Source organism: Phoxinus phoxinus, assembly GCF_949152265.1.
Source record: "Phoxinus phoxinus genome assembly, chromosome: 11".
NCBI lineage: Eukaryota > Metazoa > Chordata > Actinopteri > Cypriniformes > Leuciscidae > Phoxinus > Phoxinus phoxinus.
Genome location: NC_136886.1, coordinates 11,886,711 through 11,907,141, shown reverse-complemented (window position 1 = coordinate 11,907,141; position 20,431 = coordinate 11,886,711). Strand labels below are relative to the sequence as shown.

The 20,431-nt window shown below is 36.4% G+C and overlaps 1 protein-coding gene across 2 annotated transcripts in view; it reads left to right on the top strand.

The window, feature by feature from the left end:
• Positions 1-210: 210 nt before the first annotated feature.
• oca2 (oculocutaneous albinism II) overlaps positions 211-20,431 on the top strand; it is a 91,387-nt gene continuing 71,166 nt past the window's right edge. The window contains exons 1-7 of one of the 2 annotated variants that reach the window (XM_079628934.1): positions 211-419; positions 2,634-2,781; positions 3,029-3,293; positions 9,559-9,814; positions 16,563-16,658; positions 19,248-19,421; positions 20,301-20,358. In XM_079628934.1, the coding sequence (XP_079485060.1) occupies positions 9,585-9,814; positions 16,563-16,658; positions 19,248-19,421; positions 20,301-20,358 (558 nt within the window). In that variant the 5' untranslated portion in view covers positions 211-419; positions 2,634-2,781; positions 3,029-3,293; positions 9,559-9,584. Of the gene's footprint in view, positions 420-2,633; positions 2,782-3,028; positions 3,294-5,514; positions 5,601-9,558; positions 9,815-16,562; positions 16,659-19,247; positions 19,422-20,300; positions 20,359-20,431 lie in introns of those variants that run through there. The other variant, XM_079628935.1, reaches the window with a different exon arrangement.

The following is a 20,431-nucleotide window of genomic DNA, read 5'->3' as shown; positions in this document are numbered from 1 at the left end:
CCCTCACAGCAAGTCAAGTGATGTTTACCCGTGAGTCGGCTGATCCATCTAGCTCAGCATTCTCATGGTTCACAGACTTTGTTGTTAATGGGCCATAGCAGTAAGCTCAGAGGTCAAAGGTTACATTGTAAACCCGCCTCCTCTATCTTCTTTTCTACGTCAAAGTCTGAGGAGATGAAAGGATATTAGGGGTGCATGACAGAGGAAAGAGGGGGGAAGATTTATGATGGCTTAATTTGGCTTAGAAAGCAGGAGCATTCTTCACCGTCTTAATGCTTTTTTCTTTCTTTCATAAGCAGGAATCACAGAGCGCATTATGCTGGAGTAGGTCAGGTGCTCTCATGTCGGGTCGGCTCCGGGCAGCCAGAAGAAATGAACCAAGGATGTAAAACTACTTCATTTAGAAATTCAGCAGCAAGGTCTGACTTTACTGTACATTCTCTCACAAATCATTCAAACGGCATGATCAAATCCAAACACTTGTGGTAAAGAAATTGTGGTTTGATGAATAGCTTTTTTTGTGTGTGTGGCATTTTTGAGTTCATCATGCCAAAGGCCATTAGAAGGAACCATCATATTCAAAGTATTTATGGTTGGAAACCATAGTGCAAATGCTCTGACTCATTGCACAGTAGCTGATATGTGCGCCCTGAGTTCGATTTTTGCTTGAATCGTTTAATAAGAAAAAAATCTCTTCTTTCTCTTCTTGTCTATTCAGTATATCACTGTTATGTAAGAAGAGTTGAATTCATTCGGTAGGGTTGCATAAGCACCACTGTAGGACGGCGTGTGTGCGGGCGGGAAATTTTTTCATAACTGACTTTGGAGGAATTTTGCGATTAGTGGAGCTGAGACGGCTGGAATCCTTTGATGGCTGGGTTTGTTGGATGTTTTATGGGATCTCATAGCCACATAGCCTACTGGATAAAGCATACCTGTCTTTACCTCTGTGTGTTCCTCACTATCCGACTCTATTTGACCTTGCAAAGTCCAATTATCAGTCTCTTCCATTCCTGATATACTAATATAAGGGGCTCCCATGCACAGGAGCTCTCTGACTTGATGCTACATCCAGGGTTTATTCTTTGAGAACTGTGCAGGAAGTGCTTAGAAAACATACACTAATCAAAACAGCGATCTGATTGAAGCAGTTTCTTGATTACTCTCAAATCAGTTCCCTCTCTTCAGTATCATGCCATCATCAGTGCATGTTCAAATGATGGAAAAGTCCCCCTTTACCTTGATGACAGCAGCACCCGAGCATGATCTCTACAAGTGTAAAACTTGATGATTACATATGTGAGTTAATATCACAGATTTTCTTATTTCATTAGGGACCTATAAATATCTATATTTCATATATATTTTATACCAGAACCAAACTTTTTTTTAGTTTGGTTTTACTTTATTTTGTGTTAAGTTTTTGTTTAGCTTTATTTTGTGTTTAGTTTTTGGTTAGCTTAGTTTTTTTTTTTTTTTTTTAGTTTCTGTTTGTTTTGTTTTGCTTAGTTTTCTTTTTTGCATAGTTTTGGTTTTGCTTATATTTTGTTTAGTTTAGGTTTTTTTTGTTTTGGTTTTGCTTACATTCTAAAAAAAATGCTGGGTTGTTTTAACCCAATTTTGGGTCAAATATGGACAAACCCAAAACGTTGCATCAAAAATGCAATTTAAAAATTGAACCCAATGGCTGGGTTTGTCCATATTTGACCCAAAATTGGATTAAAACAACCCAGCATTTTTTAGAGAGTATTTTTTTTTTATTTGTTTAGCTTAGTTTTTGTTTTGATTTGCTTAGTTTTGTTTTGCTTAGTTTTTGTTTAATTTTGTTTTGTTTTGCTTTTTTTCCAATGTGGTCTGTTTCTTTTGGACTATATTAATTTAGGCCTACATTTAATGCACAAGTGTGCATAATAATCTGTTTTTATATGAAAATTCTGTGTTATATTGCCCATAACTCTCAGACTAATGTGCGGATGAGTGAAGACCTCAGACTGGGCCAAAATCCAGAATCTACTAGAAGTCACATGAAAGTCTCTCTCACTCTTTCCTCTCCCCTACAGCGATCAACGGCACTCTTTCCGACCCGTGTGATACACCACATCACCTCCATGATCACTCGGCTCTCTTCTGCTTTTCTTCTGGCTCCTTTAAAACATTTTTCACAATCATTTTATTCTGAACTGCGATGAACAATGGAATGTAAGAAAGTGTATAATTTGAGTCCCTGCCTAGAACTGTGTGTCAAAATATTTCCGCTATTACTATTTCTATTTCTATTACTTCTTTTGATGTATAAAGATGATGATGTTATATGACGTCTGAAGTCGAATATCATGGTTAATTTGACATCTTTGTGACCCCTGCCATTGATCTGCTCCTCATTAGTGCTGAAACATGTAGAGTTGTAAATTCAGATGTTTTATATTTGTTTGTTTTTAAACTGATGCTTGTTATAATTTTACATTCAATGGATGCAGATTGTAATGTCCTAATCTGTTTATTTTACAGCTTTACTATTGAATTCGAATTGTACAAGGAAAAATGATTGCTGCTCAAATTCTTTTTTGCATCTCAAGGGACTGATCAGTCGTTATCAATTTTGGAGACTGAGATGTTAAATTGTTTTTGTTTAGTTTTTAGGAATGTCTTGGAGAGAGGGGATGGATTGGACCGCTCCTTGTTAAAGCAGGTCTTGGGCAGTAAGACGGATGTAAAGTAGGGCAGTGAGATTCCTTCAGTTCTCATAAGTAGGAGAAGCTTTAAGCAATAACGTCATACATAGTAAGTTGCTACTAGTGATTCATATTTGAGTGTGTTTCCGCAAGAAAAAGTTTATTTAAGACGATCATTGTGCGTATTGTTTTGATTAGGTTTGAAGGGGTGGGTGTCCGGGCATTTGAGGGAAAGTTGAGCATGCTTAAAACACCAGTGTTCATGAGTGTCCACTTCCATTATGGGGGTCTGTGAGAGAACAGGGAAGAGGGAGGGCTGTGTATTCATTCTTTCACTCTCTCCTGTCTGTGTGCAGAGTTGTGGGTCACTCCCTCAATCTCCTAGAAGAAGTCTACAACTTCCATTTAAGAGTGAGCCTCTTCCTCCTCCTCCTCCTCCTCCTCCTCCTCCTCCTCCCGAGCTCGTGAAAACCTGCAGCCTGTGTGCGGCACTCATGAGCTAGTCTGACCTGTTTGGACCCACCGGACTTTTTATTTTTGTTTTAATGTTATAATATCATCATCATCATCATCATCATCATCTTGTTGCCCACTTCTCCATTTAATTCTCTGCATTGGCAGGTAAGGAGTCAAGTTTCGTAGCAAAACAAACAAACAATTTATACAGTTACAATTATACACGATAGGTTAAAAATGTTCCTATATTTTTAATTCAATTAAAAAATATTAATTTGTCTGAACAAATTTAAAAAAAGAAAAAAAGTACCTTTTCTGTAACAAAATTACAACAGTGAAGTGAATTCAATTATAATTTGCATATACTGTGTATTTAAACTGTTTGATTTAGGATGTAATTTAAATTTTTTATATTGACATAATCAACATGACTTTTTATGTAAGTGTGGGTTGCAATTTGCGTTTTATATGCACACAAAAATGAACGTATTATCATTTTTTAATTCAATTTTGAAAATGGTCTCCTTTTCACACACAGTATTCGTACTGAATGCATTTTTCAATGGATTATAATATTTCTTCCCACACTGAGAGAATGGAGGGAGGGAGCAAAGAGGAATGTACAGTAATGTCTGGAGAGGGTGTGTGAGAGCTTAGTGTGTGTTAAGGTTTTTTAAGCAGATTAATATTACTCTGATTCTCCTGAGGAAAAACCTCCAGTCTTTGCTCTCAATTACAATGTCTGTCTGTCTCTATATCCATCTATCCAAGCTGCGAATCCATTTGATATGTTTTAATTAGTAAACATCTCATTATTATTCTTTAAAAATTGAGTAAAATACAATTCTTAACCACTGATTTAACAACACAATTTGACAAAGTTAAAAAAAATAATTCAATATTAATGTTTGTTTTTTGCAGAATGACTTTCTTGTCAATGTCATCTGCTTTTGAATCCGTCACCGTCCCACTTCCATCTCAAAACTTGCCTTGGTGAATATGAGTAGAAAGAGGAATAACACTCCACGGCAGATTACATGTTTCTGCAGCCTGTCTTAACACTTTACAGTAACCACTGGCACAATAGAGCTTGTTTGGTTCAGCAACAGTGAGGAACGGAAATCAAACAAGCACCGGTCAATAGTCATTGGTCACAGGTCACTGATATATGCCCAAGCGTCCATTAAGGCAGACCTTGAGCTTTCAACACACAATGACTCTCCTCTGTGTCTGAACTGCAGCACACGACTCTTTGAGAAAAGGGTGACCTCTAGTCAATCCAATTACCCTGGACACTCCAGAAGGAGGGTTTATCGGCCCCATAACTAATTATTCCTTAAACATTATTGTTTTGGCTTCTCAATGATTAGTCGTGCCACTTTTTTGGTGCTTTGTTTTTTCTCACTGACCGTGGCTTCTAAGGACTACAAACACTTAGATGGTTGTCTCAAGGACACAATGACTCTCTTTTTTCTGTAAACGCATCAAAAGGATTGGTCTTAGACAGAATTAGCCCTAAAATCTTATAGGCGTGTGAAGTGATGTCATACTCTACTACAATATAAAAACGATTTTAATAAGCTTGATCTGCTGCTATAGAGAGTTTTTTTCCAAGAGGCAGTCTGCTAGTAAAACAGGCTTTTTTTATGTCGTGTCCTGCCTTTTCTCACAGTTTCCACTTGGTGGAGCTGTTTAATAAAGTCAAAGTCATGGAATTAGTATGTTGAATTTTATATTGTAGAGAACCAGAACTGGTTAGATTTAAAGTAGGGCAGTGTTATTTTAGTAATTATTTTGAATTAGGTTTTATTTTTATACTACTTATTATAGTTTCCATTTTAATTTTAGTTTAGGTTTTAGTAGCTATACTTTTATGTGATTTTTTATATATTTATTTAGCTTTAATTCATTTTTAATTCATTAACTTTCAGTTATTTCAAAATTACTTATTTTCGGTTAAGTTTTTAAAAGTTTTTCATTGAATATATTTTATTTTACTTAAAACATTTTACTTTACGAAAATTATTTTTTTAATAGCTAAGGGTGTGTTTAGTTTAGAGTTAGTTAATATATATATAGGCTATAAACAGTACATTGTAACTATACAAATCTATTTAAGATAAAGGATTCACAAAGATTTTTACATTTCTGTAAAATCTAAAACAATTTCTGTGTTAACTTTTAGATGCTGTCAGTAGACGCTGTCAGTCCATTTTGTTTGTTTCAGCTCACACATCCTAACATGCAAAAATATGTTTCTAAACATTAAGTGTGAAATCTAATGCAAGGTTCGCAAATGTATGTGTAAAAGTGGAGTTAAACGTAAACGCAAGCTGGATGGATTTCGCGGGAAATTGCATACGTCAATTATGACGTATGCAATACCTCATATCCATAAATAGAGAACATTTTCTCTGGCTAGTCGTCGTTTACGGTGTGGTGTGGGAGTGGCGTTTTTTTATTACTCAACAAGTAAGTAAGATATTATATTGAACAGATCAATTGCCATGTAGCTCTTGGAAGGGTCATTTTATTAGGGATGTGGGTACGTTATCGAAACCCGGTATTAAGCGGTCTAATGGCCCCAGTGCTATTAACGTTAGACCGCTGTATCGATAAGCTCGGAGTCGGACGTTCTCGGTTCTGCTATCGGTAACGTACTGGATAAATGAATACGCGTACTATTTATTATTGCTAATATAAAGACGTTATCTTGCCACGACAGCCTTCTGCAAGTTCTGCTTAATGAGTGACGATGGAGGACAGAACTAAAGTTAAACGATTAAAACTATAGCCGCATTCTGTCTAGCGCAACTTCCTACATTTCACAGCGGTGAATCAGAATCAGCACAATAAGTGCTTGTTGTAAAATGCAGTCTTTACTGTTGTTAAATTGCGGGACGTGTTTGATATTAAGAGTTATTAAAATCACAAAAATCTGCTCAAGAGATACTTTTCCCATGCTTCGCGCGCTCCGAAACGGACTGCACTGACACAAGCAAATTCTACGTTGGGTTTCGTGTGCGCGTCTAAACGATAAAATATACACAAAAAATGTCAAAATTTACTTAAAAACACTTTATTCACGTTAACACAGTTTATGTCTAAAATGGACGTAAATAGTTAAGTTGGGAGAAAATATGGTGCTTCAGTAGCACTCGGTCTTAAAGGGGAAGCAGTCTAATAAACCTGCTGAGGATTGCGCCATTAATGCGAACCAAACAACAAAAGGCAAAGAGAAAATCAGTCACAGGTCTTGAATGAATAATTAGCTTAATAAGAATTAATCTATCCATGATAAACTATGCAGTGTTATTTTACATTTACATTTAAGCAGGGGCGGAGCCAGACGATGTAAACATTCGGGGCTTAGCCCAAACCTAGGGGGGTCGGAAGATTTTTTTCCCATTTACGTCAGCTAAATGCACTATTTTTCAGGCTGTTTGAGACAATAGAATGCCTAAAAATCTATACACTATCTGGGAAAATGATGATAGTTAGGCCTACTCAATAAAAAATAAAAAAAACGGAAAAAAAAAATGGACGCGCGAAAGAGGTGAATTCACCGAGCCGCGCTAGTAAACGCCTCATTCGCCCCGCAGGACCTCCAGGCGCGCGTAAACGCGTCTTCACATTGAATTAAACATTGAAATCACTCGCGCCAGACGCTCTATTCCCGTTTGGTGTTAACGCAGCATACACTTGTCCGCGGTTCGTCCGACGCTGCTTCTGAATCTCTCTCCGGCCGGTGAGGTTTACTGTTAGTGTTCCATTTTAAAAAACTTTGTCCATATTAACTTCAGCCGGTTAGCCAGTAAGCTCACTACGACGCGGTGTAACATACAATAGGCCCCCTGCCCCTGATGACAACGACGAAGAAGAAGATGTATATTCTTCGTTAGTTTAATTGGCAGTTGTCAAACAAGCTGAGTGATGCGCGATGCATTACCGTCCGCCACCACGCACGGTAATAGAGCTTTTGTTTAATTTTTTGCCGCTCCGCTCAGAAAGACTGAGAGGAAATGAAACAAAATTGAATTTATTTTTACAAAAATTATTATTTTTGACAAAACATTGACAAAAAAAATAATATTTTTGACAAAACATTCGGGGCTTAAGCCCCCTTAGCCCACCCCTAGCGCCGCCCCTGCATTTAAGTGACTGACTGTGTATTCACACCGCCAGCGAGAGCGTCAAAGTGGGCGGAAGTCATTAATTTTCAATGTGAGGCGGCAGCGAGCTCTGGCAAGGGCAGCGTAGCACGTCTTGGACGGTGAGAGCGGTGAAGAGAGTTGAAGTTGCGTTCATACTACAAGCGACAAAGTGACATGAATACCATTCATTTCAATGGAGAGCGGGCGATTTCCGGCGACACGATCATTGGTTGGGGCGTGTCCGGCGACGCAACAAGGTTGAGATCTGTTTAACTTTATGCAAATTAAGAGTGACTTTCGGGAGCGACAACCAATAGGAGGGAAGTCAGTGGGGCGCACGTGATCCATCGCTCTCCAGTGCCGAGTCCGACCAAGGCAAGAAGAATGAGAAGCTAATTTTAGCAGTCAGAAACTGTCCTATAATGTATGATATGTCTCTGTGTACATACGGTGGTACTCGCCGTACTGACTCCGAGCCTGAATGCTTTCGTGAACCCAGATAAACCGGCATTTGCCCGTTTGCTGCAGTTAAATAGCCGCGATAGCAAAGAGCACTCGCTGTTTCTCGTTCATCTTTAATATTATGCATTTTCTGTACTGATTCCATTAATATTTAGACTTTTCCTTCCAAAATGTTAGTTTGTAGCGGCAAGAACACGGATTGTTCTACAACATGGAGTAACATCCGTGAATGTCACTCACAAACATTACTAGGCAACCAGTAGTGGGAACGCCTACTAGCGACCACACCGCGAGCCACTGGCGACTTTGCAGTGACAAAGTCGCTTGTAGCGTGAATGCAGCTTCAGGTCAACTTTATGGTAATGAGCTATGACGCGCTTCGGAATGTAGAAGTCCTCCGCTGGAGAGGATTCCAGAGAACGCAGTCCTGAAAACTTTAGTTCTGACCACATTAGTTCCCAAGCAAAATAGGCGAGAGGTATATCATGTGAATTTGAAAAGGCGGCGCGCAACACTACTTAGGCAAGATCTCAAAAAATGAAGTTTATTACAGCATAGCAGTGGCAAAGTACACGAAACACCTTGGGTTTACCAGCGTCAGAATGAACCCAGAACATCTAAATCTCAAACCTTTTATCCTGTTACAGTTTACCACTCTTAATGTAAATGAAGTTGCTCAGGTTCAGAATGAGACACCCATTCCCATTCTACAATTGATAACCATTTTGTTCAGGATGTAATCAACCCAAATGGTCAACTCTTAATGTAAATGAAATCAGAACAGTAAAAGGTTTAGGTGATACAATCTATCTGAAGTGATCACATCTTTAATCTTCTGTTAAAACAGAACGGTCAAATGTTTAAGGTGACAAGCTATTTGAAGTCCCTGTAATCAAGATGGTTGTTGGTTGCCCTCTGTGATACTATTTACATATTACTGAGATTGAATGCAATTGTCTCTTTAAACTCTTTTAAGTGAAGGAACATTTTGATATATATATATATATATATATATATATATATATATATATATATATATATATTGGAGTGGAAGTTGTTGGGAACAGACCATAATTTCTTATAAGCCACACCATACAAATGGCTTTTAATTTGGTTATTTAGTTAGCAAACATGTCAAATTGTTAAGTTCTTTCCATCGACCAATTTCTTTCACATTTAAAAGTTTTCATGAGGTTCCCTACTTGTTGTCAGTCTGCACAAATAACGATCAACATGCTTGTTTGCTTTTGCAGCCCCTCTAAATAAAGTAAAAAAAAAAGACCAAGCATTTGATCTATGTCAGAGCGTCCATGAATCTTTCAATGGTGTTGTTGGCAGGGTTGGCGAGAGCGAATTTTGAAGCTCTCTCCGGCGGCGGTTTGAATGCACAATGACTTGAAAATCGCACAGGGACCTGTAGGGCTATACAATGTGACCTGAAGGTTTACAATAGTGTTTGTGACATTCACCCTGTGCATTAATACATATTAGTCCATATATCTAACGTGTCTTGGTAACCACAATGAGTCCTGATGGGGAAATTTGTTACATTTTATTTGCGTGTTAATGCTATATTCATGTGAAGCACTAGATGGGGCAGGTGGATCCTTGTGGAATGAAATCATACGCAATGCAGTTCTGAATGTCTACATATTTCTCTCTGTACAACATTATTCTACATGTGCCTTATATAAGTCTCTTACATATAAATCTAGAATTGTAAGTCTCAAAAGACCTGCTAGTAACCATACATATATGACACCTACGCTGCAATAAAAGATCATTTGATCTCAATTTTCCCCCTTATCGCCCAGTTGCGGTCCAGTGTGCCAGAGTGAAGATGTACCTGGAGAATAAGAGTAATATTGAGGTGGAGATGTCTCAAACCGGAGGCCAGGCTCACTCCAGCAGGGTGGGCAGCAGAAAGTCTGACACTGTGGCTGGCAACTTTGATGAGCTTCGTCTACTGGAGGGATTCTCTGGGAAAAGAGAGACACAGAAATTGCTGCAGGCTGCAGCCATGCCCTCGGGACACTGCATAATCTACACCGACGTGCATCAAGAGGATAGGTAGGACACTAGTTCTTGGGGTTTTTGACTATTAAATAGTTAATCTGAATTCCGTTAAAGGAATAGGTCACCCCTAAATAAAAATTCATACATCATTTACTGATTCTAATGGTTCCAAACATAAATTACTTACTTTCTTCTACGGAACACAACATTATTTTTCAACTGTTTTTGTCCATTCAACGAAAGTCATTGAGGTACAAAACAACACTGGATCCAATTGATTTCATTATATGGGGGAGACAAAGTTTATTTGTGGATTCAAGTCATGTAAGAAAGATACATTTAGGCCATCACCACCAGTGTTGGAGAAAGTTACTTTTAAAGGTTGGCCTAATCGTTACAATATTGTGTTACTCCCTAAGAACTTAGTTTCTTAGTTTTGGAAAGTAATGTGTTACGTGAGGCTACTTTTGCATTTTTGAACAAAAACAAACTAAAGTTATTTTTTTGGCAAATGTAAAGACCCTTTCACACCAAAATTGAAATGAATAAGTCTCAGGCTGAAGGAAATGCAAATTCACGCTTGTACAGTAGAGGACGCAGCTCAAACAAAGACACTCTGTGACACTTTCTGCTGTGCTGCCATTCAGGATTGCAGAAGAAGAAAGTTCAACACTTAGCAATAAAAACATTTATTAATTTTTGTTTATTGGTAATGTTGAATTGGATCATCGAAGGTCAGCGCCAGCAGCATAGTCATTGGTTAAATAAAGTGAGATTAAATACGTAAACTATACAGCATTTGTGTAATGTAACATTTAATTATTGCAGGTTTGCATAATATTCTGAGTTTGCATTTCACTTTTTTAATTAATTTTGTGGAATACAAAATCAGTTTTTTAGTGAAAATGAGATGAGTAAATATATGCTTACATTTTGTCTAGAACTACAATAATCATGTTTACACAGTGCACACTCGGCACTTACTTGCAATTTCTCTCAACATGAGAACGGGAGAGGCATCAGTCAATAAATGGGAAAACAATATAACTTGCGTTACTTATTTGAAAAAGGTATTTTGCTGTATAGTTAAAAGTAATATGTTACTTTAACAGTTACTTGAAAAAGGCACAACACTTTTATAATAACAAGTTATAAATTGAAGTTATATTGAACTTTCTTTAAGCCCAGAGTTTCCACTTTTGGGGGCATGTCAGTGAGAAAATGTGCAAAAACATACATGATGCGCATCATTTATTCACCTTTTTGTAGAAGTAGAGTTAAAAAATTATTGCTGATTTCTTTTGTAGAAAAGTGACTTGAATGCATCTGATGGAAAAAAATTACAAACTCGTAAATACGAACTTCCCAGGAGAATTTCAACGCACCCATATGTCAAAAATGATTTGGACAAACAGGCAGTCTGGCCCCAAACACATTGTTTGACCAGAAGCACAAACAGAACAATGTTTTGATAGTGCCACAGTGTTTACACCCTTCAGGGAGATCAGTCTATTGCTTATAGTTGTCTATGCATATTAAACTGTGGTAGGAGAAAGCATTTTTAACATAAAAAAACATGTCACCTTCAAGATATGTTTCTAAAGAAACCTCATGCTGGGAAAATCATTCATTTAGCGGATATCCTAATGCAAAATGTGCTTTGCGAAATCATTGTAACATTGCACTTCCACTATTATGACTGTGACATTCATCTGAACCCATTTGGCATATAAGGTCCCCAGAACCCTTAGTGAGAGCTTTTCTGTGTGAAACAGCTGCTAATCGACTCTAAAGAGGATTGGTGCTCACGTGTGGAGTCACAATACTGTAGTGGGGAAATACTAGTACATGTGGGGAAAATGTGTGTGTGAGATTGTACTATAGAATATGGTGATGGGGGTCTTAATCTTAAGCTTGTGGTTGTGACACTTTTCGGATTAGACACTATGGTTTAGATCAGCCATCACGTGATTAATTGTTAGTCAGGCATGAGATCAGATCTGGTTCTACTCTCGTGACTGCTGCTCTCCTGCAGGAATTTTTTTAATAACCAGTGCTCTCAATGAAATCAGCTGATCACATCACACAATATATCACAAAAAAATGCATTTCAATAGTTGTTCGTTCTCTCTCTCTTTCGGCCGTATGGGAAATATTCCATAATCTAATTATATAGAAAGTTTTAATAGTTGTTCGTTCTCTCTCTTTATCTGTTCTATGGGAAATATGCCACAATTGTTATATAACTGTGGAAAATTTCAAATAGTACAGAAATTTTTTTTGTTTACTATAAGTTCAGTAAGATATTTTTTTGTTTTTGAAAATTTCTTATGCTCACCAAGCATATTTTTTTTAATCAAAAATACAGTAAAACATTAATTTAAACTTAATTTAAATTAAGCTTTATTTCAGCAGCCATTCTTCAGTGTCACATTATCCTTCATAAATCATTCTAATATGCTGATTTCGTGCTCAAAAAACAATCAACATTGAAAACAATTCTGCTGCTCAGTATTTTTGTGGGTATCGTGATGGAATTTTTTTGATAAATGGAAAGTTCAAAAGAACAGCATTTCATATTTATATACTTCTTTTATGATGCTTACATTGCAAATCCATTTAAATAATAATTATGAATGCATACAATAAAGTTCCATTTGTTAACTTTGGTTAACTGCATTAGTTAACATGAACTAACAACGAAAAATACTCTTAAGCATTTTTTTATCTTAGTTAATGTTAATTCCAACATTTACGAATACATTATTAAAATTAAATTGTATCTGTCTAAATAATTTAACAGACCTGAGTTAACATGAACTAGCAATGAACAGTTGTATTAAAGGGCACCTATTATGGAATTTTGAAATTTACCTTTCATGTAGTGTGTAACATAGATCTAAGTGAACAAAAACATCCTGCAAAGTTTGAAATATGAAAGTGCACCGTATATAAAGTTATTGTCTTTCAAAAGTAAGAGTCGACTCTGAGTCATTTTTATGAATCGTTAGAAGACCGAAGCTTTTTCTCTTACTAGATGACGTCAACTTGTCAAGTTATTTGAATACGATACGCCCACTTATTGCGCTCCTAGGCCAGGGTAAACTTGAAAACGTCATGGCGACGAGACGCTGTGTTCTGAAGTGCGACTCAAAAGACAACTTTTTTAATCTGCCCAAGGAGGAGCATTTGAAGACTAAGTGGCTACAATTCATATATACAACTATACCACAGAAGTATAGTCCGAGCTTTGTCCTTTGTTTGCGCCATTTTGAAGACGATTGCTTAACTTAAATGCAATCAAACTTGGATTCGCGAGCCGGAAGGAAGGAGCTGATATTGAAGGAAGGTTCAGTTCCAAGTGTATTTGCATCAGCTTCCTCCTCCGTATCACAACCTGTAAGTGTTATTAATAATTGTTGCATTTATGTTTTATGTAGCATGCTTAATAATTATTTTGTTTGTTGTGTAAGCACCGTTTAGCTTCTAGATCTTCAATGACAATTGTATTGAGATATGTGAAGTGTTTGTCGTTGTTTTCGGAGTTGTCTTAAAGAATAGAGTAATACCTCGTAGTAACGTAACTGCATTTATTTATTTATTTTATTTATTTTTTGTAAAAACGTTATGTTTATGCATCGGGCTAACGCAAACAAAGACTGATTGTGCTTTTACAATATGAACTCTGGGCTATGCTCGCTAACATAACATTAAATTCTTTATCTTATTTTTCGTTTTTTACTACAAACTACAAAGCAGTGGACTATAATCATTATTATAACACAATTTAATTGATAAAAGCATCATTGTACTCCGTGTTAAACAATAAGTATACCAATCACAACTGACTGGGTCATCTGACCAATCAACGCAGATTAGCGTCGCACAAAGGAGGGGTTTGGAAAAATGAGTCGTTGAACGAATCATTTGGGAGTCGGTGAGCAAATCAGGTAAAAATAAATGCATATTATACGACAACAAAAGTGTTTTTTGTCATTGCATGCATGTAAAACTGTTGTTGGGTTGTTGGGAATTTAACATAGGGGTGTCCTTGGTGTCCTTAAAGGTTGGATTTTTCCTATTTTTTTTAAATTAAGGCATTAAGTTCAATTTCCAAAAGATTATTTTTTATTCCTCTTTTTAGTCAACATTAGCATGGGTGTCTAAACTTATGCATAGCACTGTATTCTAGGCCAGAGTATGGTAGGTGTCCCACTGGGTTATGTACTCCCCCCTCCTTCGTTTCATTCTCATCTGGACCTCACACACTCAGATCCAGGCACAATAAGAGAAGGCTTTACTTCATTTATAAATCCAGCATTCGGTGAGCTAACATTTCAAATCTCCTCTCCGTTGTGTAACTGCAGAGAGAGGGATTAAAGGCCTTGAAATATCCTGTCTAATCTCCCTTTTGCCCAAACTCAACACCAGGATATATCCTGGAGGCCATGGCTATTATGTCTTGTCTGGAGCACACAGGCACACACACATACCCCGTCCCAGCTGTTTGCAGTGAGCTGAGGCATCGGTAGGGGTGGGTGAGTTGTCTGATTCCTCTGTAATGCTAAGCAGCTGAGGTTTGGGATTTGCCCAATGATGCGTTAGAATTGGACTGGGATTGACTCTATAGTCTGGCCTATGCTGAGCAACATTGATCTATTCTGGCATTTTGCAAAGGCCTCTCCATAACTCACACACACAAACTCAGAGCCAATTGAAGAGATAAAAGGATCTTTACCAATTTAAACTGTCATTTACGACAAACAGAGAATTTCCCCAGATTATTAGATTACTGAAGAGGCTCCATTAATTAGCTTGCAGAATTCTCTGGATTTCCATCTGTTCTATTCATACAGGCCGACAAATATCAACACTACTGGTGTTAATAGCTCAGAACCAACCCTTTCTCTTTCCCCTCTTCTTCTTGAGACTTATATTGATTTTTGTAATTTTTATTTAGTGTATGAGATGTAAAATGTTTGCTTTATGACTACAGTGTCCTTGTCTGAGGAGGTTGAGAGGATAAAGTGTGATTACCGAATGAAGGAATACTGACAGTGGGTAAAATTATATTAAAATATATTATTTTGATACTACAGTATTGCATGTAGTACCATATATATACCAATATATTTATATAGCCTACTTTGTATGATGCTTATATTGGAAAACCATTCAAATAATAATTATTGATGCATACCATATGCAGAACAATTTAATTTGAATGCATTTGATTTTATTTTGGGAGGAAAAAATAAAACATTAATTTTAGTAACATTTTACAATAAAGTTCCATTTGTTCTTAAGCATTTCCTAATCTTAGTTAATGTTAATTTCAACATTTACTAATACATAAAAAAATCAAAAGTGTTATATTATTTAACAGACATGAGTTAACATGAACTAACAATGAACAGTTGTATTTACTAATGTTAACATATATGAATAAATACTGTAACTATCATTAACTAACAGTGTACAATACATTAATTAATGCATTAACTAATGTTAACTAATGAGACCTTATTGTAAAGTGTTACTGTTTTAGTTGTTTAGTTAATACTGTATCTTAAGTCATTTTTAATGGAAAAAATGGTCAGAACCCCTTCCTTACTGCTATGGAACCTTTGCTCTAGGCCCAAGAGAAATGCAACTTGTCTAAATGGATGTATCCCTGTGCAAGACACTATGGACACATAAAATATAAATACTTTAATATCATGACACTGTGGCACTGGCTTTTGTGAGGGATCCATGCATTACATGAGCCTGTCACTGGCACAGATAAAGGTAACAAAGCAATTGTTTGATTTATTTCATTGTGCCGCTGTGTTTTATGGCATGTAAACCAAGGCCAGAACATTATTTCAGTCTTCAAAGCCTGGACAAGCAAGATGAGGTTGTCCTTAAACCTGTCATGACCATATCACACTATTGCCTCTGTGAATCTGCACACCACCTGATGCCCATCCACCCTGACAAGTTATGAGGTGTCAGTTAAATCATCAAGACAGCCTGCCCACAGACAGCTGTAGGATGACACAATGGATCAGAAGGATGACTTATACAATTGCTGTTAACCTTTTGGACGTGTAACTTATAAGGGCCGTGCACAGACATTTTAGGGGGCGGGTGCTCAAGTGAGAAAAAGGGCACTAATCTGATCTCATCAACATTTTTTTCATTGTGGAACAACTTTAAATTACTTTCATATTCAATAAATACTTAAATAAAACAAAAGAAGATATTTTGGGTCCATCAACTGTTGGTTACCAACATTCTTCAAAATATATTCTTTTGTGTTCAGCAGCAGAAAGAAATTCATACAGGTTTGGAACAACTTGAGGGTGAGTAAATGATGACAGAATTTTCATTTAAATTCTAATAAACTATCCCTTTAATGCAGTTTATTGACACACACTTAAAAAATACACTTATGACTTAGAAAAGGGCACTTATCTAGTCAGAGAGAAAAAGGGCATGTGCCTGAGCACCATTTGGGCTCTATCTGTGCATGGGCTTTGTTTGCAAATTTACATTTATGTTATGATCATTTAGCTTAGATCTTGTTGACACATTAGACCAAGATGTTTGATAGTGTTGTAAAGATGACTAAACAGACCAAAAAGGAAGAATGATTTTCAGATCTGCTCAAAGACTTTGTTCCATTTTATTTCAGCTGCCAGTTTTTATAGAAGAGTCATTAAAAATGGATGTCAAGAATTGATTTCTAAATGTGGCTGAGATGTTATTTATGACAGACACCATGCTCGGATTTAATAAGTTCTCTCCTTGTTTCCAGGCACAGCTTCAGCATGGTAAACCTCCTGAAAGGCAAATCCAACCAAGCCAACCACACAGAACGGTCACCCCTTCTCACATTCCCCCAAAATGACAGGTATTTCCTTGTTGGTTTCACAGTATTTCATTTTTGATTGTTCTTTAGTTCTTGTTTTCTTTTCTGTTCAGCAGTAAACAATTCAATGAAGGTTTGTAAATAAAATAAAAATCCACTGTAGCTTATATTTCATAATAACGTTTTTTCAAGTACCGGTAGTCATTTGCAAACATTATATAATGCTTTGACAAGATCAGAGGTTGATGTGCATTCATTTATAATTATATACCAAACTATACTCATCAAATGTAATGGCATTTCTGGCTATTTCAATCTTCATAAATCATTTGTTAAGTGTTACAGAATATCATATTCTTTTGCAAGTTATTATATAGCATTAACCAACCATACACAGGGAATTTCTCCCTCTTTCTTCCAAAGTTGCAGACTCTAAAGACCGGTTGACTTGGCTTTAGTCAAGGAGGCTTTTGCAGAACAGCTGTATGAATGTTACCTGCGGGTCTATAATTAACGACCTTGTTCTCATTCAGTAATGAGAAAAAGTGGCTTTGTGACCTTCATTTCCAACAATTACTTTATATATTACCAGGTTGAAGGCAAACAGTTCCTCACATAATGTATGGCATTTTGATATCTTGAAGTGGTCTTGACCTCTATGTACTTTTTAATTATACCAAACACTGCCTGCGGTACTCTATATGCACTCTCAGTTGTCAGCCTCTATAATAATCGGGAATGATTCCAGCAGATTGAATTTGATACCAGACTGGAAAAATTTCACACAGTTTGCTTAACCATTAAGGTATATGTTATTATTAGCCATGTTATTTGCATAAGAATCCCCAATTTTTCATTTTAAACGTTTTGTATTTTTATATACAAATCATTAGTTTTATTTGGGAAGAAAGCAACTATAGTTCTTAGTTCTTCAATATTTTTGTCATTTTGCTTATTGTTTCATTAATTTCCTGTTTTCCTCAGCATGTGTCCTTGATTCACCCATGCTTCCCTACCAGAACTAAAAGCGCTCACTAAAGCCAGTGATTTTTATGTAACAATGTTTGAAGAGTCATAGGCATAAAGGATTACACCTCTATTTAATTTTGTTGAGATGTGTAGGATAAGTCTTCTCATTGATAATAAAAATTTAAATAGAATCATACACAGGATTTTAACGTATTTATTGTTTGACTGTGTAAGGTCATGTCACCTTTATTTATACAGCGCTTTATACAATAGATTGTTTCAAAGCAGCTTTACAGTGATAAACAGGAAAATAATGATTCAATGATACAAACAGTATTTCATTCTGCTGTAAAGCAGCTCTAAAAAGACCATAGTAAACAGCCATTATTCAATTAAAATCAATTCAGTGTTCAAAATTCAGTACCATTCAATAACTGTGTAAAGTTAATAAATTATGGAATACATTTAATTAATCTATAAAGCAGCTCTGGAGAAATCAGCTCAGTTCAGTTATCATCCAATAGTGTCAGTGCATTCAAATCAATAATATTGCAGAATATTATGTGTACCCAGCTTAGAAAGCCAAAAGGTAGCAGTGGCAAGGAACCCAAACTCCATTGGTGAAAGTAAACCTTGGGATAGAGAAAAAAAACCTTAGGAGAAACCAGGCTCAGTCTCCTCTGGGACCCTTATTGCAGTCTTTCTCAACCATAGGGCCCAGTAGGTTTGATTGATTCCCTTATGATTTGAATGATTCCCCCAGTCTTGAAAAACATGGATATATGAGGTAAAAAGGTTGAGAATCACTGCTTTATTGCTTGTTTGGCCTATAATAACATATGGTACCATATTCTAAAACTTTTTCATGGTTCAATGTTTATATACATCACACTATATTTTAATAATGAAATATTGCAGATGTTTAGCTTCTTGGTGTAGTTGAAGTTAAATTAAATTAAATTAAAATGTATTTTATTTAACATAATTCAGTTTTTCACAAATTAGTTTGATATCAAACAATTGGTGGGCCCCCTACAGTACCGCCAAAGGACCTCTGAGATCAAGGAGCCTACATGTAGTAAACTGTAGTGCTAATATGGCTGGCTGCTATCTGCTGCCCTTGGTAATACATTTTTCATTCCCTCTGTAAGGCAGTGAGCTGAATGCTAATGCTGCTAGCGATTATATTGTGTTCTCAGTTGGAATAATCTATCTTGCTGCCTATAATCAACACAAAAACCTCTAGTTATGCCTAGGAACTTGTATCCTGTCTTAGCTTGGAGTCTCCAGAAGTGTGTAGCATAACAGGCTTTTAACATCTTTCGTTGGTCTTAATTTGTGTGGCTGCTATTAGCATTTAGATGAATGATCGCTTTCAACCTGCAGAAGTTAATCAGCCATTTGTTTTACTTTAAATGCTATTAAAAGTTAGCCTAGAGGTAGTGTTTAATTTCTATGTAACTAGCGGCATCAAGTGGGACTGCAGAAATAATGATAGTTTCAAACAGGTTTCCCAGATCAAACTGATTAATTTGACCACTAAACAGATAGTCCCGCCCCTTTGGTTGAGCCAGAAGTTGTCTCTGACAGCTCAAACAAACAGAACTATATTTTGTAAGCACCACAGTGTCTAACCCACTGTTTTTATACTGTTTTGTGCAGTATAACCTACATGACACTGCATGAGCCCAGCCTGGGGTCTGGAGAGGAATCATGGGAGGCGAACTCTGCTGAATTGGAGAGGAGGTGCAGGCTGGGCAGTGAGGTGACCAGTCTTTCCCACATCACATCCATGGAGAAATGTGAACATTACTTCAAACTATCATCCCCCATCAGGTATGGCATACATACACTACCGCTCAAAAGTTTGGGGTCAGTAAGATTTTTAACAATTTTTGGAAATAAATTAATCGTTTTATTCAGGGAAAGGATGCATGATATTGATCAAAAGTGACATGCTACTATTTCTGCTATTGGTGTTATTATGAACTTTTGATTCATATTCCTATTCTTTTTCTAATCAAAGAATCCTGACAGAAATGTATTACAGTTTCCTCAAAAATATGAACTATTTTCTGCATTAATGATAATAAGAAATGTTTCTTAAGGTCAATTCACACCGCACAGACAAACGCCAACAAACAAGGCAGTTGGATTTAGAATTTTATGATAAATAACTGTCATGTTCACACTGCCCCAACAGACACCAACAAACACTGATTTAACATGGTTAGTCAGGTGAAAACAAACTGACCAATGCGAACAGATGTCAAAAGACAAATCTAACACACTGATCCAACAAAACCCAACAAACGTGCCTGTCTGTGCGGTGTGAATGGGCTTTTAAGCACCAAATCAGCATTTTACAATGATTTCTGAAGGATCATTTGACCTTAAATACTGGAGAAATGACTGCTAAAAATTCTGCTTTCCCATCACAGGAATAAATTACATTTTAAAACATATTAATTGAAAATAGTTTTTTTATTTTTTAAATCAAATAAATGCAGCATTGGAAACTTTTTTTCAAAAACATTTTAAAAATCTTACCGATCCCGAACTAACTAAAGTTAAACAAAATTAACAAAGCTGAGTAGGATAAGGCAGAACATATTAAATGGTTGTGCAAAGCTCTTTACTGTAGCATTTTAATTCAAAATCCCCTCTGAAAACAACTGTCTGGGACATTAACTGTGCCTACATTTGCTTTTACAGATATTGCTTAAGGACAGCAACAATCTTCACCCTCTTCATCATTGTTGTTCTCTGTTCAGTAAGTTATACAGACCTGATCAATGTTTTCTCTTCTTATGTAGAATAATATGCACTTATGATTCTATTACTTG